At 41.2% G+C, this 25,361-nt stretch overlaps 1 protein-coding gene across 8 annotated transcripts in view; it reads right to left on the bottom strand.

Annotated features, from left to right (window-relative positions):
• Positions 1-13,717: 13,717 nt before the first annotated feature.
• The window catches only part of LOC144596910 (arfaptin-1-like), a 93,195-nt gene continuing 81,551 nt past the window's right edge, over positions 13,718-25,361 (bottom strand). For 3 of the 8 annotated variants that reach the window (XM_078405789.1, XM_078405827.1, XM_078405835.1), the window contains 2 exons: positions 24,532-24,706; positions 13,719-15,217 (listed from right to left, as the gene is read on the bottom strand). In XM_078405789.1, the coding sequence (XP_078261915.1) occupies positions 15,062-15,217; positions 24,532-24,706 (331 nt within the window). In that variant the 3' untranslated portion in view covers positions 13,719-15,061. Of the gene's footprint in view, positions 15,218-24,531; positions 24,707-25,361 lie in introns of all 8 variants that reach the window. The other 5 variants (XM_078405797.1, XM_078405805.1, XM_078405813.1 and 2 more) reach the window with 4 other exon arrangements.

Genomic DNA, 25,361 nt, shown 5'->3' on the forward strand with positions numbered 1-25,361 from the left:
AGATTATTGTCATATACGCCAAGATGCAGTTAAATTCCTTGCTCACATGAAGCTCACAGAGTAAACAGTATTATATAATAATGATAAATATAACAACAAGTGAAAAATAGCAAAATGGTGCAAAATTGTAGTGCAAAAGAACACTAAAGTATAATAACGGAATAACTGAATGATATGGATTAAAGAATAAAAGTACTTGGCAGCACCTCCAGGGAGTGGTATGGGAAAGAGGTGATTGGTTCAGGAGTTGGATATCAGTAGCGTAGAAGCTTTTCTTAAATCTGGACATCCAAGCTTTTGTGATCCTCTATCTTCCCCCAGGAGGTGGAGGAGAGAAAATGGGATGACCAGAGTGACAAGCATCCTTGACAAAACATCCAGCCTTCCTGCTGCAAATTAGTGAGGAAGGACTGAAAGCAAGGATGCGCCAAGCCTGTGAAGGATAGGTCTGTATTCACCACTCTGATGGAGAAAATGCAGGGATGGTTAACCAGACTGATTGCTGGGAAGGTTAGCCAATGAAGAAGGTTAAAGCAAACTGGGCCAGTGTTCTCTAGTTGTTAGAAGAATGAGAGATGAATCATTCAGCTGTGTACCTTTCCTATTGGGCTTGAGAGATTAGATACAAAGATAATGTTTCCCCAACTGATGCGTTCAGTCAAAATCTCAAAGTAAGTCCTTCAGAACCAGGAAGAGAAGAAATCCCTTCACCCATAGGGTAGTGAATCTTTAGAAATCTCTATCTTGGAGTCTGAGTCACTGGCAGCCAACCAGAAAAAGCCCTTTTATTAACACTTTTGTCTTCTGCCATTCAGCTAATCTTCCATCCATGCTAAAATCTTCCCTCTAATGCCATGGGCTCTCATCTTGTTTAGCAGCCTCACGTATGGCATCTTATCAAAGACCTTTGAAAATCCAAGTAAACAATATCCACTGACTCTCCATTGTTTATCCTATTTACTTCCACAATGAATTGCAACCAATTTGTCAGGCAAGATCTCTCCTTCAAAAACCTTGCTGATTTTGGCCTATCTTATCATGTGCTTGTACTGTAAGTACTTGGAAACCTCATCTTTAATAATGCTCTAAAATCTTACCACTCACTGAAGTCAGGCTAACCTGTCTACAGTTTCCCCATTTTTGCTTTGTTCCCTTCTTGAACAGTGGAGTAACATTTGCAATTTTCCAGTCCTTTGGTACCACTCCTGATTCTTGAGAAATGATGAGCCATGAGCTGACTGAATGGGGCCGAATGGCCCACTGATACTTTTAGATCCTGAAAAAGCTGTGAGCTAATTCATCAGCTCATCTGCTTTTAGTCACTTGGTTGTATTAAATGTTAAATAGCAGGGCAACTCCACTGCCAATGGAGTTTGTAACATCCTCATGAGCAAACAAATTGGAGCCTGGTTTGGTTTCTTGTGCTTTATGGACTTTATGGTGCTTTAAGGAGAACTTTATGGAGATTTGCCTCAGAAACTCTGCTATAGCAGCTCTTCCTCAGTACTTCAGTGAAGATCAGGTCATACATTCAACCTGCAGCTTCGGGACATGACACAATGGAACCGACGTTCACAGTCAAATACAGCTCACAGCACTGGGTTGTGAAGACTGAATATGAAATGAGCATAAGAAATCTAATTAATGAGGAGTGGGATGGCTTGTGAAAGATGTAGAGAAACAGTGCCAGGCTGGTATTAACAGTGCCAAGGAACAGTCTTCGAACAGGTTGATCAGCAAGGCTGAATGCAGCTCACCCTCCCACTCCTCTGCTTGAACCTCAATTCAACATTCCTCCCAACTGCTCTGCGAGACTTCGGGAGAGGAAAATCACAACACTTTATTTCACTCGTGACTAAAACTGGTTAAACAATTTTAATGCACCTTTCAGTATACATAACACAAATACACAGAAGTTATGAGAAGGGCAAGTATGGATATTTACTTCATTAAATTTGGCCCCATGAAGGTGATTGATCGTATGAAAACCTGGAAATGACTGAATGGAAGGACTGCAAATAGATTTTTGTTGCTGAATTGATTATCTGGCTCTTGTGTAAAGATGCAGCCTTGTTTGACACCAGTCGATTTTGTGATGTCAAGGCAGGTGATGTAAAGTAGTTGAGACTGTTCTCTGCATTTCTCTTAGTGTTGACATATAGTGTCCATGTCTGCCATACCTTTAGATGGGCAGATTTGGGGAGCAGCTCTTCAGCCACTGGAAGGATGTTGTTGAGATGCCCCAGGCAATGACTGTCCCAATGGATGATAACAGAGCAATCCCACAATGATTACCCCAATCAAATTTGCTTCCTTTCATGAAGGTTGTTGTGAATAGGGTATTTTTCTAGAAATGGATATGTCTTCCTCATGCCAAATGTGGGAGGTATTGTGCATTAATGTGTGACTTTTCTCTCACCGTGCTCCAGTATTTCACCAGGGCTACTGGCTTCTTCCTAGGTCTTGGTGCTTATCACATGGAAAGTGGTCTTTTTAACTTCTGGTCAACAGCATAGAGTGTCTACAGAGGAGGCACAGAGCCACCCATCTGCCCTCTATAATCAATGGCACAGCAAATCACCACTAGGTAAAACTGCCTGACATCTGCTGGTGGATATGGCACCTTTCATGATGGCTTCTTTTGTGAATCACACCTCTTGCATTGCTGCAAAGGACAGAGGAGAGGATGTATTCAATAGAGATATAGCTCTTAGGGCTAATGGATTCAAGGGATATGGGGAGAAAGCAGGTGGGGGGTGCTGATTTTGGATGATCAGTCATAATCATGTTGAATAGCAGTGCTGGCTCGAAGGCCAAATGGCCTACTCATGCACCTATTTTCTATGTTTCTATGCTCTGAAAAGATCCTCAGTGGAAAGAACCCACTGCTGCGGGCCTGTCCACTCCCTCCATCAGCAGGGGACACTGTAGATGGTCACACCCCGTCTGACTTCCAATTTCCCAGTTACAGTGTGTCGGGTTGATATATAACACCTTCAAAGCAATGGAAGTGTCACCAGCAGTACCCTACACAGTGGAAAAGACTCCTGCACCAGCAAAGCTATGCTTTCACCCAGCCCTACAAGGGCTCTCATTCAAGGGTGGAGGAGACATATTTATCTCTCATGGAATTAAAGAGTCAGTCATCTCCACTCTTCACTTCTTTCCACTTATGAAGAAGAAAATCACTGGAGGCCAAAATTAAACACTAGCCACCCAGAAATTCAAAGGGCGCATTCAGGAGCAATTTTTTTCTTGAAAGAGTGGTGAGAATGTGGAACTCGCTGCCACTGCAATCAGAGAAGCAAATGTCATGGATACAGTTGAGAAGAGGAGAGAGAAGCTTAGTGAATTCAGTGGCACTCCCGGAGCACAAAGGTGGACAGGTGAGGAGAGGGACGTCGGTTTTCTGGTTGATCCACACGTCCGAGGAAGGCGATGGCTGGAGGCCCGTCTCTTGCCTGGACTGGGAAAAGCTCATTAGACCTAGAGCGCGGGCTGGACTTTGAAAATGGTGCCAAAACATGGCTCCTCTTGCATGCGGGCTCAGTAGACTATTTCTATACACCTTGCTAATTGGGGATGTGATTAGGTATAGCAATAGTTTACTGGACTGCATGCAAGGAAAGAATCTCTCTGTGCATTTGCACATGTGACAATAAAAGCACCTTTGAACCGTAGAAAATTAAATGTGGAACGAAGGGGCTCCAGTGGAACATGTGCTCAACATTGACTGGTTGAGAGGAAGGGTCTTCTTCCATGTTTTTAGCCAATATCATCCTATGCAACCTCCCTGTAGATATCTTCTTTTCTAGCCTGAAAGCTGCCTGACCCACAACGGTAGATATATTAACTGTTGCCTTAAGAGCATTTGGCTAAGCAGTCCTTGCATGTCTGTGCAGGTAGAGCTGTGGCCAGTGCATGTCACACACTTGAGTAATGGCCTTCTGAGTGAATCGCAAAAGCCTCTTGCATAGCTCCTTGCTCAGGTAGGTATAGGAGAATTGATGGAAATGGTCTTCTACTGAGGGCTTTCCTGCTTCTTCTACCAGTGAGGTGTTCCACACCAATCAGACTAATAGCAACTGAGGGATTCATGTTTGGTAGTTTTGGGGTAAAGCTTTGAAGAAAAACGAAACTTCTCAGCCCCTCTCACTCCTTGTACGCTTTATAAACTCCCAAGAATTCTGGAAGCATCAAAAATCACCCCAAAGAAATACACAATTGAAATTAATCAGCAACCAACTTGCAAGCTTTTCAAATAGCACTGGAGGATGGCTTCTGAACATACGTTCAGGTGTGAGTCCCAATTGGCAGCTCAGTACTCTGCAAATCAGTATCTGCAAAAAGAAAGTTGCCCACCCTGCAACCTGCTGGCAAGGGATAGTCATAGAACAGCCCTCTGCAGATAGTAGCTGGATCTGAGCAGGCTCACAATATATGCCTTTCAGCAACCACACTGGATAAAGAACCAGCATCTGTAGCAATCTGTAATCACATTTTTCTCTCCCAGTTTTTTTTTAATCCTATGTAATCTTTTATACACACTTTCATATTCCCAGCTCTTTAACCCAAAGATACTTATAAAGAAATTCAGGTCTCTCATATCAATTAAATTTCAAAGAGCTGATGTTAGAATCTCAGCTGAGGTTTTGAGGAAGATCGTGAGATGTCTGCTACGCCAAAGTGAATTTGGCAAAATTACATTTACTACAATTAATGCAAAGAAGGTATTAAGAACATTGAGGCGCATGCTATTCTCCAAGGATAAGTCACTGAAAAGATATTGATTCCAGATTATGGAAACAAGAGTTGGTCACAGAATCGTTGCTAAACCATTTAGAGAGAAGGGGCTGTATAAAATGCCACAATCGCCATGACATAAGACCCTGGGATGGTACTGAACAAGGAAAGAAAACAGTTGTAATCAGAATAAGGTAAGGAGTGTCGGTGTGTATAGTCGCTCGGTTCAGTACAAACATCATCTGCTGTATCTCCACAGCTGCATAACCAGAAATAATTTCCAAAACATTTGGTTTGTTTATTTTTAATCAAATCAATAAAATGTCTAGTTTGGCTCCAGCAATAATAGTACAAAAATGCAGTACTGTATTACTTGTGGCAATTATATTTGTTATTGGTTTTATTTCCATTTTGGCAAAAAATATGGAAGGCTTAAATTTTTAAAATGTGTCCGTTCTTTGCCACTCAATTCCAGAATAGATGCTTAATGCAGGTGTAGAGTTCCAGGTTGAGCAGATATCCGGTATCTCATGCAAGTGGCTACTCTTTGCCTTCGAGTCTGGGAAATGAATGCAGGCAATGTGATCTATCCTGGAAGATGCAACATGAGCCCAACTGTTTCGACCTATTTCCTCAGTGGCAATCAGTGGATAACAAAAGGAGAGAGAGGGTTTGACAGAAGCCCTGTCTTCAGGCAGCCCAAAGAACTGTGTTCAGTAAACTAGGATTACATAATTTGTGAGTTTATCCTAATTATGTCAAATTCCACTATCATTCCTAGTCAAAGTTTGACCTGTGATAATCAAGGTGTCTAAGGAACCCAGTGTGTTTCCCATTAACAGAGAGACCTGGGAGTAAAGATGAATGTTTCCCTAAAAGTGGCAAGTCAGGAGGACAGTGTGGTGAAGGTGGCATTTAGCCTGCTTGCCTACATTGGGAAGGCTATTGAGTACAAAGGTTTGCACATCATGATGCAGTTGTCCACTTGGAGTATTGCGTGGTATTCTGGTCATCCAGCTCTAGGAACAATGTCATTAAGTTGGAAAGTGTGCAAAAGAGATTCACCAGGCTGTTACTTGGGCGTACAGGCTTGAGTTATGGGGAGAGTTTCAATAGGCTTGGACTTATTCTTTGGAGCTTAGGACGCTGTGGGGTAACCTTATAGAGAAGTCTTAGATTATGAAGAGTCATAGGAGCTTAGAGTCATAGAGTGATACAGTGTGGAAACGGGCCCTTTGGCCCAACTTGCCCACACCGGCCAACATGTCCCAGCTACACTAGTCCCACCTGCTTGCGTTTGGTCCATATCCCTCCAAACTTGGCCAATCCATGTACCCGTCTAACTGTTTCTTAAATGTTGGCGTAGACTATCCCTCAACTACCTCCTATCGCAGTTTGTTCCATACACCCACCACCCTTTGTGTGATACGGTTACCCCTCAGATTCCTATTAAATCTTTTCCCCTTTCACCTTAAACCTATGTCCTCTGGTCCTCAATTCACCTACTCTGGGGGGGGGGGGGAGGGGGAGAGGAGAGGGAGGGGGGGGTAGAGGGGGAGAGGAGAGGGGGGAGGGGGAGGGAGAGGAGGGGGGAGGGGAGGGGGAGAGGGGAGGAGGGAGAGGAGAGGGGGAGGGGGGAGAGGGGAGGAGAGGGTGCTGCACCAATGCAGGAGAGGTTTGGTCCCAACGGGTCCACTTGGTCTAATGTTCCCTAAAATGGAAGAGAGTCCACTTCACTACTTCCAAATCACCTACCATTGTTAGAGGTAATTTAAGAAAGGTGGAGCAAATCAAGCTTAAACCACTTCCCTTCCCATTGCCCCTCCCTGAGCAGCCAGGTGTATCTGTTGAACAAAATACAACAAGCCGTGAAATCGATACACCCAACTAGTAATAAAATGTAATATTTTCCTTGGGGGTTTCAAAGGGAGACACAGCTGCTTTTATTTTAAAGTATGCAGTGATAATGTTAAGTGCATGAAGCCTCTACCTGAATGCAGACAGCTCTGTTTTTCATAGCAACTTGCAGTTGGCACAGCTCAAGTCCATTGCTTATTCTGCAGAAAACATTGCCAGGTGGACAATACATCCCATAGATATACAGAGACTCATCCACAAGCTCTAACCTGTCGACCTGCCAGTGATACATCATTGTTCACCTGAAGCTTTCATCGGGACCACATGCGGACTTTTAAAGGTTTGCTTTGGTCCATGGTTAATGCAGCCAAAGTATAAACCAGGCAATGTGTGACTTGTGTGTCTCCAGGTTGTATTAACCAGCAAAAAGCAGCCCCAGAAGTCCTTGGAGAAAATTGCCACTTTCTGGGATGGGGTGGTGAGCAGGGGTGAAGGAGGTGTAAGTGGGCCAACACAGGGCAGTTCCATAACTTATTCATTGAAGGTCTATTGTACATTTCAGAGACACTATGCAAACCTTAATTTTCTACATCTTCAAGGTCATTTGTTTGCCTCTGAATTAGATCTGGTTACATCCAGTATGAGTTTGTGAAGTTTAACTACTTTCCATGTAATTTGTGTAATTTTAACTGGGCTTGTAAATAACAGGTTTTTGAAGAGCACACAAAAAAGGTTAATCATCTGCAATAGACACATGTGAGAGGCTCTTGGACCTGCACTCTGCCACGTTAGGCAGGTAATGGCAGGTCAAGTAAAGAACAGGAGCAAACTTGTGACTGTACGCCACTGTTCGCAGAGAGAGAGGGACTCCAGGGAATTTTAAAGGAAGTTTGTCAGGTGTTGTTGCACTCTTAAAATAAATCATTGCTTTGTGAGCCTCCTTATTTTGTCAGGTACACCCAAATGAGGCTGACCTTCCATCGTACAAGGATTATTATTTTGTGCTAAATATTTTCTGCTTTAATGATGGCAGTACCTTCAGTCCATCTCATCTAGAAGAAGGTCTCTTTGACAATAAGTATGTTGTCTTCAGAATTTATGCCACATAGTACCTCAAAGACAGATGAAGAGTAAAATACTTAGTATTTTTAGGAAGACATCATAAATCAAATTTCATTTTGTAATAAATTTATCTCCTCAACTGACAGTCACTATTTTATTCACACTTTTCAAAATCAGGGCTCCCATTTTACCGCCAAATATTTATTCTGTATAGTTTAGGATTAACTCACAGAATACCTCGCAATGATGATAGAAATTGCTGCATTCTAATTTGTCCCTACTTTTCAAAAGGGATGCCTCCCCCCACTGACCAAACTCCCACTACCAAGCCTGCTGCCTTTGCTATGCTTCCTTGCCACCATCCCCCTCCTGACTGCCCTCTCCTACATTCCCTCCACCAGATCCTTTGCTGCCCCACCCCCACTTCTCCACTAATGGGCAACACATTTTCATGCGATCTAGCTCTATGATCTAATTTGTTGGGACATCGCGATGCAGCTGTAGGTGAGACCACACGGAGGACTGGAAATATGCCATTAGGTTGAAAATGGTGCAGAAGAAATCCACCAGAATGTTACCTGGGCTGCAGGCGTGAGTTATAGGGAGAAGTTGGAAAGGTTGGGACTTTTTTCTCTTGTGCAAAGGAGGCTGAGGAGGTGACCGTATTGAGGTGTACAAGATCACAAGGGGCATGGATAAAGTGAAGGCTCGGTCTTTTTTCCCACCGTAGAGGACCTTAAAACCAGAGGGCATAATCTTAAGGTGAGAGGGTGGAGATTTAAGACATTTGCCTGGGACAAATTTATCATTCAGAGGGTAGTCCATATCTGGAATGTGCTGCCAGAGGAAGCGATAGAATTTGATATAATTAGTACTTTTAAAATACATTAGGACAGATAGGTAAGGTTTAGAGAGCTCTGGGCCAAATGCTGACAAATGGGACTAGCCCAGAATGCCAACTTTGTTGGTGTACACAAAGTGCCTGTTTCCATGCTGCATAGCTCTATGACTGTGAGGGTAGTCTGTATCTGGAATGAATTGTCATGAAATGAGGAAGCCATAGAAGTGGATGCCATTAGAACTTTCAAAAGACATTTGTACGAATTTATGGTTAGGTTGGGCGTAGAGGGATATGGGCCAAATGGGATTAGCCCAGAATACCAACTGGGCGAACTGTTTCCACACTGCATAAATTATAATGTTTTATGTTTAAATTATAATGTTTTATTCTTAATTGTTTACTGTATGTCGTGTTGTTACTTGCGAGCAAAGCACCAAGGCAAATTTCTTGTATGCATACATACTTGGCCACTAAAAAAATTATTCAATGTTCAATGGTTCAATTTTAGTTCCATGAGTCCATGACTGCCTGCTTGATTTACAGTACTCCATTCCATTTACCCAGATCTTTACAGTGCTGCCAATACATTTCAGTACTGCACTTATGCTTATATAATTAGAAATCAGTGACCCAACACTTTATGAAGTCACCAGTACATTCTTCTCCACTCCAAGCAGCACACATTAGTGACAACTGTTCCTTGTGAACCAACTAATTGTCAATGCTGCCCTCATCCATTAGGATGGTGGTGGCACAGTTAATGTTATTGTACTAGTAATCCAGCACTTTAAACCAACAATCCAGAGACAAGGTCTCACCGTGGCAGCAGATGTAGAATTTAATAATGATTATCTGGAATTTAGAACTAGACTTGAGAATGATGACCATAGAAACCTGAAGAAGGGTCTGAACCCGAAACGTCACCCATTCCTTCTCTCCAGAGATGCTGCCTGTCCCGCTGAGTTACTCCAGGATTTTGTGTCCACCATAGAAACCAACCTGGCTCATGGAACCTTTCAGGGGAGAACACCATCCCATCCCTCATGGCTGATTCTCAAATGGAGAGCAAGCATTCAACCATATTATAGGAAAGATATTGTCAAGCTTGAAAGGGTTCAGAAAAGATTTACAAGAGTGTGAGCTATAGGGAGAGGTTGAGTAGGCTGGGTCTCTATCCATTAAACATTACATTCAACCATTATAGTTGTCCTCAAACAAAGCAAGAATGGCCTAGAATGGTGGCAGCTTGCCACAACCTTAAAGGTAATTAGAGATAGGCAACTGTTTTTTTTGCTTTAAATTGTGAATTAGAATCTGAGAGTTGATCAACATCAGCACCATTCATACCTGGTTAAATCTTCTCACATGACACAAAGGTGTGACATTGATCACATTCTCTTCCCCTGGCACAATTTGCATCATCTCGGGGTTATACAGTTGTGTTCAGATTTCTTGCCACTTCTTTCCTGAAACTCTTGGATAATCACAAAGGCACATATTTTGAATTGGCCATCATTACCAAACAGCTCTTTTTTTTGCAGATGGATCTAAATTGTCCTACATAATTAAATATGCACACGTCTTATAGCAATTAAAATTTATCTTCCTTGTCCTTAATTAGCAGATTCCCAAATGGAACTCACACCACCTCTCCCTGCATATGTTGCTGTACAACTATAATTTGCTTGGTCATTGCCGATTCCATTTTATTGTGATAACTGGGCTCAGTAACTGCATGGAAATAAGTGTTTGAAACATTGCATAACAATGTAAAAACTGTAATTCAATTGTTGGACCATGATATTCACACAAAGGATTTAAAAAAATGTTTATTACATTGAAACCCATGTAAGACAAACTAATAGATGAGGGAGTGATCAGAGTCATAGAAGTGATCGTGCGGAAACAGGCCCTTCGGCCCAACTCGCCCACACCAGCCAACAACATCCCAGCTACACTAGTCCTACTTGGTCCATATCCCTCCAAACCTGTCTAACTTTCTTAAACGATGGGATAGTCCCAGCCTCAACTACCTCTTCTGGCAGCTTGCTCCATACATCCACCACCTTTTTTTGTGTGAAAAAGTTACCCCTCGGATTCCTATTAAATCTTTTCTCCTTCACCTTGAACCAATGTCCTCTGGTCCTCGATTCCCCAACTCTGTGCACCTACTCAATCTATTCCTCTCATGATTTTGAAAATCTCTATAAGATCTCCCCTCACCCTCCTGCGCTCCATGGATAGAGACCCAGCCTAATCAAACATCGCTCACACCCTCGTAAATCTTTTTCTGAACCCTTTCAAGCTTGACAATATCTTTCCTATAATATGGTGCCCAGAACTGAACACAATATTCTAAATGTGGTCTCACCAACGTCTTGTACAACTGCAACGACCTCCCAACATCTAATAATAATAATAATCCATTTATTTTATATAGCGCCTTATCACATGCTCAAAGCGCTTTACAAAACAATTAACATAGAAACAAACAGACAAACTATCCTGACGGAAAAGCGGCGAATACTCAACGCCAGCGTCCTCTCACGTCAGGGTCCGGCAGTAGACATTAAAAAGCACAGGACACACAGATATAATTTTTTACACAAAACAGCCATCACAGTGATTGCTCTAGGCATACCCTCACTGTGATGGAAGGCAAAGTCTTATCTCCTCCTCATTCTTCTCCCGTGATGCCACGAGGTGATCGAGGCTCCCAACTTTTTGAAGCCCCCACCGGGCGATGGAAAGTCCCAGGGCCGAGCCGAGCAGGCCGATGAAAGTCCTGAGCCCCCACCGGGCGATGGAAAGTGCTGCGGCCGAGCCACGCAGGGTGATGAAGGGCCTGCGAGCGGGTTGATCATACCTCGCGCTTCGGGGCGGTCGAAGCTGCTACGGCTGGAGCTCCCAAAAGCCGGTCGCCAGCCAGGGACCTGCGAACTCCCGATGTTGCGGTCTGCAGGGCCCACGGCCGAAGCCTCCGAGATGGCAAGTCCAGGCCCTGCGACCGGAGTCTTTGAGGTCGATCCCAACTGGAGGCCGCCGACTCCACGATGTTAGGCCGTAGCGCGAACGGAGATACGACACGGTAAAGGTCGCATCTCCGTTGAGGAGATTTGAAAAAAAGGTTTCCCCCAACCCCCCCCACCACCCCCCTACATACACAGAATTAAAAATAAAACAAAAACGTACATTTAACAACGACAATGACAAAAAAACAATTAAAAAAAACGGAGACTGCCGGTGAGCCGCAGCTGCAGAACACAGCCACGCCCCTTTGATGCTCTGACTGATGAAGGCCAAAGTGCCAAAAGCCTTTTTGACCACCTTATCTACCTGCTACTCGACCTTCAAGGAACCATGCACCTGTACTCCTAGATCCCTCTGCTCTACAACACTACCCAGAGACCTACCATTTACTGTGTAGGTCCTGCCCTTGTTTGACATCCCAAAATGCAACACCTAACACTTCTTGGTATTAAATTCCATCAACCATTCCTCCACCCACCTGGCCAATTGATCCAGATCCTGCTGCAATCATTCACAACCATCTTCACTATCTGCAAAACCACTATCTTTTGTATCATCAACTTAATTAAGGATTCTCCTTCCAAATCCAATTGTTTCCACACAATAAAAGGATTTTCTCCAACTGTTCGGGAGTGTCGGGATATATTAAATTAACAGATAAGTGGATTATAATTATGTTAGATGCCTGAGAACCAAGTAGAGAGTGTGTGTGTGTGTGTGTACAGTTAATATTTTAACTAAAGAAAAAAGTTTCTACTGCAATGGTTGTGTCAGTGGCTAGTCTGGGATATTCCAGCCAGACTCCATCTTGTTTCCCGCGCAAATAGATGGACCAAATGGTTTAGAATATTTGTCAAAATAGGAACATTGAATCTGGAATAAGATTTGAAAACTTGCACACATTTTGATTATTATCCTTAACCTTGCTCTACATCCCTACAAGTAGTGATCCATTTATGGATTTAGGTTTACATAATTTCTGCAAAACCGATTATTTCAGTCTATCCTCCCCAGTACATTTTATCCCTTGGGCCCCTCCCTCAGTCTACCAGTGGGCCAACTGTTATATCTGTTGCCTCAGGGCCAAGTTCGGTCCTGACTGCAGGTGCTCTCTGTGTGAAGTTTGCATATTCTCCCTGTGACCATGAAGGTTGCCTCCAGGTGCTCCAATTTCCTCCCATGTCCCAAAGATGTGCATGCTTGAAGGTTAATTGGCCTCCAAATTGCCCTAGTGTGCAAGGAGTGGATGAGGAAGTGGGATAACAGAATTAGTGTTAACAGGTGATCAATGGTCAGCATGGACTTAGTGGGCCAAAGGGCCCATCTCCATGCTGTATCTCTAAACTAAACTGAACCCATTGGATGATGTTTGTTTTTGCTATTTTCTAATCAAATTCAGCATAAGTTCAAAAAATAAGATATTCTCATGCAAACCTGTTCTATCACAACTTCCTACCAGCCACTGGAAACATATGGTCAAAAACGCAAAAGAACTGCAAGCGTTGGCAATATGAAAGAAAAATACGCCGATCAGCTGAAATGTCACCGAGCTGATACATCCGCTCTACTCTCTCCGTAAATGCTGCTACACTTGAGAATTTTTAGACTTATTTAGATTTTGCATGTGTGCTTCAGAGCTGTTCCTGTAAGCAGTGTGATATGGTACTCTGAAACCACCTTGTCAGTAGTGAGACGAGAAACTAGTTTGATTCAATAATCATTGTAAGCAGCGCACAACACATTTCCCCTTTTTAAGGAAGGAGCACAAATTATCTAATTTACAGTTTCACACGTTGATTTCACTGTTCCAAAGTAGAAAAGGAAGAGGCTGGGACAGTTTGAAGTAAAAACAGAAGCTATTTTTTGAAAAAAAAAGTAGTGCCCTGCAGAGAACCAATAAGAAAACATTGTTTTTGCAACTAATGTCCAAAAAATGTAGGATGCAGGTTAGAATCTTTTCCCAAGACTATATTTTCCTCTATGTTAACAGCAGACTGGCTGCAACAGAAATTCTGCTGGTTAATAAATGCTCTTTCATGGATAAGTGCTTTCCCAATGAATGTCCAGGATAATAGCATGAATATTGTTCAAGGCAGAGTTACTAGGTTACTATTATCAAAACTGTAAGCATCCTTCAGTGGAGAATTGGATACCTATGAAACCATAGAATTACACTAATTTCACACATGACCCCCATGAACTCTGAGCCCTTTATTACAGGAACATTTTGGAAAGACTCATGAATATGCAGCAATGTGAAAAAGATACAGATTCTATCCCACATTATCCAATTTTAGAATTTTTAAAGTACAGCATTCAGAAATCTGGCTTGCAGTAGGAACCTTTTAATTTGTACATAAGAGTATTTATAATAATGAGGCACAATCTGGATATAAATTTCAACAGAAAAATTGTGATTGACAAAAATATTAAATGCAATTATGTTTTACATTAAAATGAGGTTAATTTAATGTTAAATATTCAGCATACAGAATGTGGACGACATTGCCACAAAGCTTAAACAGAATGGCAATGCAAATATTACATGTCGGAACATTAATTTCAAAGACTTTACATGGTATGAAAGTGAATTAACATTATTAGCAAGAAATTGAGCACGAGCAAATTAAGACTAAATCAAATGCAATTGGAGGAATCACAAGGGAGCAATAATGATGTTTTTTTTCTCTCTCCCTTCCAGCCCCCTCCCCAATTCCTTTGGAAGTGCAAGATATAGTGAACAGAAAAGTGTTTCACAAAATGGGAAAACGTGTTGTTCAAGGCACACAACAGTGGACATAAGGCCGGTCCGTGGCTTAATTAGAGTTATGCCCTTTCGAAAATAACAATGACATCAGTTAAAAACAAACAGATTAATGGGAACAAGATAATATTTCTGAAAATGTTTCCAAATACTAATATGTCACTATTTGATGCCTTTGTAATAAAGTTATTTTACTCCCTCTCTGACTCGGTTTCAAAGATTCTCATTCAACACAATTAACAATCGAATATACAGCCCATTGGAAATACAGTACTGGTTGCAAGTTGGAATACAAGCCAGCCATTTCATTCAGGGTACTTCATTCCAGTACCATTTATCTCGTTGCTCTGCAAAGTCATTACATTTTGCAGTTCACAAGTTCAGGTGCCCTGTTTGTGAAAGAATGTATATAAAATGTCAATCTTTTTCTTAAACAATTACATTGTAGTGACGAGAAAGCACCAAAACAGATGTACAGTCACTGTTCAGTGCAAATCTGCATGTAGGTATAGACTAGCTATTCCCCTCTAACCCCTGTAACAAAAAGGAATATTTTTCTTAGGTCTTGGTTTTATAAAGTATATTCAGTTACATAAAATCACCATATTCAATCTAATATTTTAGATTAATGTATAGCAAAAAGTGAGAAACAGCTATATCATTTACCACAATCTCAGGTGCTGCCTCACTCCCCGTTAAATGGAAAAAAAAAATTCAAACATATTTTATAACTGCATCGATTATTTATTTTGAGTTTCGAGACATTACTGTTCCTCCAGCCAGGAAGGTCCATCAGAACCAGGAACCTTCAACTTGATGTGGAATTGTTTGAGCACCTGTTCAAGTTGATGCTGGTTGCCAGCAAAGTAGGCGGACACTGCGTTGTGAAAGAGAAGGAGCTGGTTGTGCATGACTTTAATCTGTGGAGAGAAAGAAGATTACCCGTCAAATATCTGTCATTCATCAAAGTACCACAGGATTGTGATGAAAGAAAGCATCCATTTCTCTTCTCTTTCTGACAGTAAAAATGCAACACAAAAGCTGTTTGTATATTTTGCCCCTCCTACTTCCTGGTCATAAAATCACAAAGCAATTTTCAGACTCTGCCAAACTGGAATGCTAAAACAAAATGAAGTCAAGTACATCGATGTTATGCACAGAAAGCAATACACTTTAAAGTTTTAAATATTTATTTTGGTCTCATGAGATAAACACCAACACTTGCGATTTCATCTATTGATGTTCGAAACTTTTTCGTTAAGCTGTATTTTGTGAAGTTTATTCAGTTAGAAAAAAAAAATGTACATTGAGAAAATTAAGTTGGATAGAAGGGACAAGTTATTTCATGAAATTAAAGAAGTGCTGCATTTTTGGCCATTCGCTGTTGTAATATAAAAACTTAGCAGCCAGTATGTTCACAGTGAGGTCCGATAAATATCTGGCATCAATCCCCCCCCCCCAAAAAAAAATCAGCCATCTTGATGTATCTGATGCAAGCAAAATCTGTGGCACATCTCAGTTCAGCACTCGAGCATTAGCATAGATTTCGTATTCCTGCCTTCACAGTGGAGATTCCACTGACTTGCAGGTTACAAACTGAATGACAGCTGATGTATGCTTTCAGATTTTGGATTTTTAGGTAAACATTCCAATGTACAGGCCAGCTCTGGCAGTGCATGTACAAGCTGACTGCTGGGTTCCACCAAGCTGCTGGGCTGCGTCAACTGTGCCATCTCATTCTACTTTTGCCTTTTCAACCCATTGTGGCTCAATTGGAAGTCTGGAATTATAAAGTTGTGGGTTCCCTACAGCAAGTGAAACGTAAAATTAACACTGATGTTCCTTCTCACAGAGAGAGTGCAGCACAGTTAGAAATTCAATTTTTCACATTAAGCTCTATCCCTTTTAGGTCATTACAAAACTATTTTTTCCTGCATTTAACAAGCAAATGCACAACTGTGGTTGATCACAATTAACATTCCATGGTCAATTCATGTCAGGAATTGATAAACAAATGCAGTCTCGGGATGGCCTCATAAACTCAGTTCAGTTCAAGTATCAGACCACCTCTTCGTTTTAAAACCTTCTGGTTTGTTCATCAAGACCTTCAATGCAGTGTTTACATTTATACTAATAACTGAGCATCCTCATCTCTTTATTGCAGCCCTTAACGCGTGTAAATTTATATGGAGTTATATAGAAAACAGGCTAGTTGTCCGTAGAAGAGGCAAATTGTTCAACTTGTTAATACTGGTTTCCATGTTCAACATGGGCATCGTTTGACCTACTGCATATCTTTCTACTTAGTTCCTCTTCTTTACCTAGTTTCCCTTTAAAAAAATCTAATTTCCCTCAATTATTCCTTGTTATATCGTTCTTGTATACTTTTTCTATGCTAACCCTATAAAACTTTCATTATCTAAGTCAACTCAGTGTTATCTCTAGAAGAATTCCACACTACACAGCTTTTCTGATTATATTGTCTCCACTTTGCTAGGATTCATATGATTTATTTGTACTTTCACCAGTGCCCTTACATTGCTATTAAAAGAGGTGTGAATAGTGTACAACAACAAAAGGGCTTGATACAGGTTGGTACGCACTCTAATTATATCTGCCTGGTCATTATTCAGGAATGAATTGAAGGGCAAGGTTTGGGTTTTAAGCAATATTAATGTTACTTTTAATGATGTCCATATCAGGGTCCTTGGATCCCTTGTCCCCTCCTTTCCAATGATTTATTATCCAAGTATGCAACTCTTCTTTCTTCCAAGAATATGCACCCTGGTCAAAATAATTCAGATTACACATTCATTCTGAAATAATATATCCTTCACCAGTACAGATGTATCCCAAATGCAGTGTCATCAAAGTTTGAAGTTTTACTTCCGATACTGAAGTTCAAATCATTGAAGTAAATTAGAAACAATGATTTTGGCACCCATTACTACAGGACACCACTTTTGCCAGTCTGTGCAACTGTCCTTAGTGTACTTATTCCTGTGTTACAGGCAGCTTTGTATCTTGCATATACACAGTCCATAATTACGTGGACTCACTGGTCCTTTTGAAAACATGTACATATTACCTCTTTTATGTTACCCGAAATTCATTTATTACTTAAAAGAAATCAATAAGGTTGATGAGCAGAACCTATCCATTTTAATTCCATGCTCCATTAAATGATCAGCTTTGTGGATATTTCTCATTTAAATCTTTGGGAAAGATTCAATTATCTCCTCCTATGCAAAACATTAACCTCTTCACAGTGCTAGGCTGTTAGCTATTTCTTTCTTTTCAGATCAATATATAGAGAAACACTAACCACAGGACAACCAACGTTGAAAGAAATTACAGCAAACCAGCTTTGTCATGCACAAACTGCCAGCTGTGTTTCCTGCACAACGGTGACTTTACTTCTATTATGGGAGCCATAAAGCACGGAAACAGGTCCTTCGGCCCAACTTTTCCATGCCAACCAAGATGCCCTATCTTACACTAGTAGTCCCACTTGCCCATGTTTGGCCCATATCCCTCTAAACCTTTCCTATAGGGAACCTTGGACAATCTTTGATCAGACTTTACTGGCTTTACCCTTGTACTAAACGCTATTCCCTTATCGTGTTTCTGTACACTGTGAATGGCTCGAATGTTATCATGTATTGTCTTTCCGCTGGCTGGTTAGCACACACCAGAAAGCTTTTCACTGGACAGCGGTACACGTGACAATAAACTAAACTGAACTATCCATGTACCTGTCCAAATGTCTTTTTATTGTTGTGATAGTACCTGCCTCAACTACCTCCTCTGGCAGCTTATTCCACATACGCACTACCCTCTGTTGTGAAAGATGGCTTTCTGCCACTATAAATATCAAATTAATTTTTATTGCAATCCAAAACTGCAGATGGTGGATATCTGAAATATGAACAGAAAATGCTGGATACATTCAGCAGGTCAGGCAGCATTTGTATAAAGAGAAATAGTTAATGTTTCAAATCTTTGTCCTTCTAACTAACTTGCTGAGTATTTCCAGCATTTTCTATTATTGTTAATTCTTAATGCTATTAGTTAGTGATCTCCACATTGTGTTGGGCTTTCTTCACAATTAAAAAGAATAGCTCTTAATCAATTAGATGAATTGCCAATGCTTTGAAATTTCATCTCGCCATAACTTGAACAATTATCGTCTTGTGAGAATTTGGCTTTAGCATTCATTTTCCCTTGTAATCAGATTATCATTCAGTGCAATGAGGAGTCCTGTGTTGTCATGGTGGTGCACTGCAGCCATTTTAAACCAACACATGGCCGTTGATGCAAGTCAATGGAGAATGCTAACAGGGAGATGGAAGAAACTGCAGATGCTGGTATCTTCACTGAAAAAAAAAGGACTTAAGGGAGATGGACACAAAAAGCTGGAGTAACTCAGCGGGTCAGGCAGCATCTCTGGAGAAAAGGAATAGGTGACATTTTGGGTCAAGAACCTTCTTCAGACAGAATCAGGGGAAGGGGTAACGAGAGATATAGACAGTGATGTGGAACAAATGAACGAAAGATATGCAAAGAAAGTAACAATGTTCAAGGAAACGGTTCGTTGTTTGCTGTGAGCTGGGTGTTAACGAATTATACAGACAATGGGACTCACCAGGACGAAAGTGAAGGATGGGGGAGGGACGGAGTGAGAGAATGCAAGGGTTACTTGAAGCTAGAGAAATTCATACTGCCGGGTTGTAAGCTGCCCAAGAGAAATAGAGGTGCTGGTCCTATAATTTGCATTTAGCCTCACTGACAATGGAGGAGGCCCAGGAAGGAAAGGTCAGTATGGGAATGGAAGGGGAATTAAAAGTGTTTGGCAACCAGGAGATCACGTAGGCAAAGGCGTACTGAGCGAAGGTGTTTAGCAAAACAATCACCCAGTCTACATTTGGTCTCGCTGATGTATAAGAGCCCACACCAGGAACAATGGATACAGGAGATGAGATTGGAGGAGGTGCAAGTGAACCTGTGCCTGACCTGAAATGACTGCCAGAGTCCCTGGACAGAGTCAAAGAAGGAAGCATAGAGGCAGGTGTTGCATCTCCTGCGGTTGCAGGGGAAAGTACCTGGGGAGGGGGTGGTTTGGGTGCGAAGGGATGTTAACCAGGGAGTTGTGGAGGGAACAGTCTCTGCAGAAAGCAGAAAAGGGTAGAGATGGGAAGATGTGACTAGTGGTGGGATCCCGTTGGAAGTGGCGAAAATGTTCGAGGATTACGTGTTGTAAGCAACTGCTGATGGGGTGAAAGGTGAGGACTAGGGATTTAAGGACCTCAGTGTGTAAGGCAGCATCTGTGGAAAGACTGATGGGATGGGGACAGAAAGGTAGAAAAGAGAGGTGGGAGTGTGGCAAAGCATGGTAAGTGATAGGTGGATATATGTGTGGGGTGATTGGGAGATGTTTTAAGTAAGTAAAAAAGGCTAGAGATTATATGGACACAAAAAGAATATGAGTGGAAGGGGATGGGAAAGAAGTACACATGGGAATCAGGGCTGGGAGATGAATATGTGGGTGGGGGGGGGGTTGGGGGTGAAGGAGCAGGGTGACAGGGATGGCGGGCACGCACCAGGGTAGGGGCGTCAAGGATTTACTTGAAATTGGAGAAATCGATATTCATACCATTGGGTTATAAGCTTCCAAAGTGGAATAGGTGGTGTTATTCCTCCAGTTTGGATGTGGCCTCACTCTGGCAACGAAGAAAGCCAAGGACAGAAAAGTCAGTGGGAATGGGAAGGGGAGTTAAAATAATTAGCAACCGGGAAATCCGGCAAAGCTTGGTGGACAGAGCGCGTGTTCGGTGAAACAGTCGCCTAGTCTACACGTGGTCTTGCCGACGTAGAGGAAGCCACATTGGAAGCACCAAAACAAGGTTGGGAGAGGTGCCTGTTTAAAGTTCATCTTTATGGAAGGGTTTCTGGGAACACTGATGGAAGCACGAGAGGACTTGTCAGGACAGGTATGGAATGCTAACATCCTCATTGTCAATTAATGCAACATTACTCTTGGCATCTCCTGGCATTTTAAAGGTTAAGCAATATAATCTAAATATTACTATAATACTAAAACAGATACTACAAAAGAAATCTGGGTTTTTATGCACATAAATTATTAAAAGTGTCTTGCCATATGGGGGAAAGCAATTAAAAAAAGGATAGACACCTTTGGCTAAATAAAGAAACACGCAGGTTACAAGTCACGATGAACGTCCAGAAAATACCTGGTCTGCCACAGTTGTGGCATTTAGACTAATTCTGGGTGCAGGACTGCACAAAAACTGCAAAGGCATGAAGACATTCTCTAGAGGAGTGAGCTTGCATATGTGAATGTACACTGGAATGGCTGGGATTACCTACCCTGTGCGATGGGATCTAGTAAACATATTTGAAAAGAAAGATATAGATAGAATAGATTGATAAAAAAAGAAATAGCTTTCCAATGGCAGAGGAATTAAGGAAAGGATAGAATGCAGACTAGAAAAAGAACCAGAAGTGACGCCATTTCATGGCATGTCGCTGGGGCTAAAAGTGTACCATGTGCGGAAAGGCTGGGGAGGGATTAGTAGAGGCAGAGTCAATCATGGCATTTCAACAAAAATTGGATAAGTAAAAAGGAAATTGGACAATTAAAAAACACAGCTATGGTGGGAAGATAGGAAAGAGCAACTAGCTAGATTACTCTTGCATACAGCTGGTCAAGATTTAATGGGCTGAATGCCCTACTTGCTGCAATTATTAAGATTCTGAATATCATATCATATCATCATCATATATATACAGCCGGAAACAGGCCTTTTTCGGCCCTCCAAGTCCGTGCCGCCCAGTGATCCCCGTACATTAACACTATCCTACACCCACTAGGGACAATTTTTACATTTACCCAGCCAATTAACCTACATACCTGTACTGCAATGTTCACTTTTCCCTAACAACCATTGTTAGGTAGGCCAACAACATTCACAAGTGGCCATCGCCATCATTTTAATGAAACCATTATTAATCATGTTGAGCACTAAAGTGAGAGTAAAGTGGCACAAGTTGTTAATCAGAGGTATTCAGAAAACAGAGACAACAGGGCATCACGTTCATGATGTTTCAGGATTTTAATGTCCCAAGTGACTCCTGAAATCTGTAGATAAGATATCCTTGGGATTTTCGGTTTCTGTAGCAAACACACATCAGGTATGCAAGCGATGTACATAATCCCATTCCTTTATTCATGCATAAGTCCAGTAGATCATAAGGTCAGAAGGTCGTAAGTGACAGGAGCAGAATTAGGCCATTCAGTCCATCAAGTCTACTCCGCCATTCAATCATGGCCGATCTATCTCTCGCTCCTAACCCCATTCTCCTGCCTTCTCCTCATAACCCCTGACACCAGCAGGTTGTTGTTAGAATCACGAAGGAGGACTACTACATCACATCAATACTTTTTAGGAAACAGATTATATATTGTCAAAGGATTTGAACTATTATGTTATATGAACTTTTCTGTTAATGGATTGTTACATCAATCAATAAATAAATTCTGTTCAACTTGATGCAATACAAAGAACCCGTACTGGGTGAACATATAGCCAGACAAAGCATTTTGCTGTACCTGGGTACATGTGACAATAAAGTATTCAGTAGTTGACCCGTTGAACATCAAAGCACAAACAACCAAATGGGTGGGCGTTACACAAAGCCTCCATGATGGATGATCACCATATGTAGGTATGTAGGTTAATTGGCTGGGTAAATGTAAAAATTGTCCCTAGTGTGTGTAGGATAGTGTTAATAGTGTTAGTGTGCGGGGATCGCTGGGCGGTGCGGACTTGGTGGGCCGAAAAGGCCTGTTTCCGCGCTGTATATATATGATATGATGATATGATATGATTTGCAGAGCAATGGGTCTGCACTGAGATAACGAGTCCCATTTGCAGCACAAGTAGTTCATGTTTTGCATAAGGGGAGTGAAGGGTTAACATTTTTGTGCTGAAGGGAATTTATTGAGGCTGGGTGAGAATAGGAAGCTAATGTTGGTTAAAAAAAAATACAAGGTCAAGATCCCTTTCATTGATTTTCAATAGTTCAGCTGGATTTGGTTTGGGGCAGGAAGTAGGTTTTTAATAATATTTGAATGGATGTTCATGGACTCATCATTGACATTGTACGTACAAAGAGATCTGAAAAGTTGTTTCTTTTAAGACAAGCAAAGCAACTATTAGCATCAAAACAAAATTCAAGACCAGTAAGCAAAACTCTGTGTAATATGTATAATATACCATTTTATAGCTAAAATTATATATGATTTTCCAACTGGATTGGTCAATTAAGAGTCTTGAAATTCATTTGCACAAACAACCAATGGTACCGTGCAGTTGAAAATCGATCTAACCCACAATGGAGCAATATTGCGCCACGTTTTACATCTCTGGAAAATCCTGATGCCCTGGCAACATTTTCATTTGCCTTAGCCCTTTATATCTGATGCAAAACTTTTCAAATGATGCCAATAGTAGAGCAATGCCTACAATTTATCCAGTTATTTTCAGTCTCACTGATCTGAAAAAAGTTCTCACAAGAGGTTTTACTAACCTAATATCTCCAAAAGCCATGCTACTTAAAGGAGCGAAAAGGAAAATTAAACTCTGCAGATGCTGTAAAAAAATAAACGAAAAAAATAAGAAATGCTATAACTATTCAGTGGGTCATCTGTGAAAAGATGAAACAGTGTGAAAATGCCAGATCATTGACCTATTAAAGAGACTACTGAAAGGTCATTGACCTGAAACATCAACTGATTCTCAGCAGGGATGTTCAATAACTGACTGATCCATAAAACAATCTTTCGTGCTGGAGTGTTTTGCCCCTGAAGACCAACAGATTGGTCACCTTCAACTTCTAGGCTTCAGTATCATTTATGGTGTTTGCTGACTTCTGCCACATCTGCTGTATTAGCGAGGTAACCTAAACTTTATGCTCAAGGATAGAAGGCCAACTGGTTTTCCGTTGACCAATAAAGCAGATAAATCAGGTATGGTACTTTGTCACCCATGATACGATACAATACAACTTTATTTATCCCAGGAGGGAAATTAGTCTGCCAACAACCATAAGACATAATATACATGAAATTAAAGTGACGAGTGGAAAGGATTGGGGATGTGCAAAGATAGGGGAAGGGGGGGAAACCATTCTACCCCATGACAGAAGGGGGAGGAATTGTACAGTTTGATAGCCACAGGGAAAAATAATCTCATGTGGTGTTCTGTACTGCATCTTGGTGGAACCAGTCTGTTGCTGAAGGTATTCCTCAGGTTGACCAGTGTGTCATGGAGGGGGTGAGCTGCATTGTCCAAGATGCTCTGCAGTTTGAAGAGCATCCTCTCCTCCAAGACCACCTCCCATGAATCCAACTCATTATTTGTCAAGCTATAATGAGTTTTCCTTCACAGTAGTGGTGGTGATACACAAATTTTGCACCTCATTGCTTCAAAAATTGTTTAGACAGCGTCGCTACTTAAATTTCTATGAGACCAGCTGTGTACAGAGACAGGGAATCATGGTCAATTATACAACTGTAATTCAATCTGTGTTCTTGACCTAGCTACGTCCTTCAATTTGGTGAAGGCCACATTTGGAGTAGCGTGTTCAGTTTTGGTCACCCTGCTACAGGAAGGATGTTGTAAAGTTGGAAAAAATGCAGAGAAGATTTACGAGGATGATGCCAGGACTCGAATGTCTGTGCTATAGGGAGAGGTGGGCAGGATAGGACTACTCTTGGACCACAGGAAGCCGAGAGGAGAAATTGATCGTATAGGGGTGTATAAAATCATGACGAGGATAGGGGGAATACGCAGTCTTTTACCCAGAGTAAGGGGAAATCAAGAACCAGAGGACCCAAGTTTAAGGTGAGAGGAGACCCATCAAACTGCACAATTCCTCCCTCTTCCGTCATTGCACATTTGATGGTGGATATACGGAACGAGCTGCCAGAGGAGGTAGGCAAGGCAGGTATAATAACATTTAAAAGATATTCAGAAAGGTACATGGATAGGAAACATTTCATGGAATATGGACCAAATAAGGGAAGGTATGATTAGTTTAGATGGGGCATCTTGTCAGCATGGGAAAGTTGGGCCGAAGGGCCTGTTTCTGTGTTGTACAACTATCTTATGATTTGATCAGTCTCATACAAGATAACAGTTTCATAAAATACCTTGTTTTCATCCAGAAATTTCAGTTTGATTGACACATTTGTTCTAAGTTTGTCAAACTTTTCTTTGTGAATCTGGAATTGTTGCTGGGACTGTTCAATTTTTGGAATTGTCACTGCATCACGAGGGCCAAGGTTCAATTCTTCCAAATCAGTTCGATACGCATCATATTCTATCCTGTGATCCAAAACATGGAACAACGTTAAACAAAGAAAATTACTGTTTCAAAGCAGTTAAAAAGCATTTAAAATTACAAAGAAAAATAAGCTGTTTTCTTATGAAAGCCACAGCAATAGTACATAAATAGATAAAATGCAATACACTCAGTATCTCTAATACTTACAAGATAAAAACAGTACTATATGTGCTACACTTTCTCAGAGGAAGCAGCAACAGTTCTCTTTCTTTTATTGTGATTTATAATCATTGTATTTTTTTATATCCTAATAAAATATCTGAGACAACCACCTCTAATATATCACTGATTATTACATCAGTGATACAATGCAATGCAGCAGAATCCAACCATGCTGCAGAGATTGGAGGAACAAACTGGTAAACAAGGCATATCATGAAATGTTAGAATCTTTAAGAACATACAACTAATTTAACTGCTTTCTTGTACTGTGCTGACCAGCTACGAGTAGTTACATCACACAGGTATTGTCAGTGCCAAAAGAAAATGTGCTGTTCATAATGCAGCATATATTTCAATTAAAATTTGGCTCTTAAAAAAGGACAAGTTGTACTTATTTACAAAAGCCGCAAACTTTGATTGTTGTTGCAATGATGCGAAACATTTGCTTTGCAACAACTTTGCAAATTCATCCCC

Source organism: Rhinoraja longicauda, chromosome 1, assembly GCF_053455715.1.
Source record: "Rhinoraja longicauda isolate Sanriku21f chromosome 1, sRhiLon1.1, whole genome shotgun sequence".
NCBI classification, from domain to species: domain Eukaryota; kingdom Metazoa; phylum Chordata; class Chondrichthyes; order Rajiformes; family Arhynchobatidae; genus Rhinoraja; species Rhinoraja longicauda.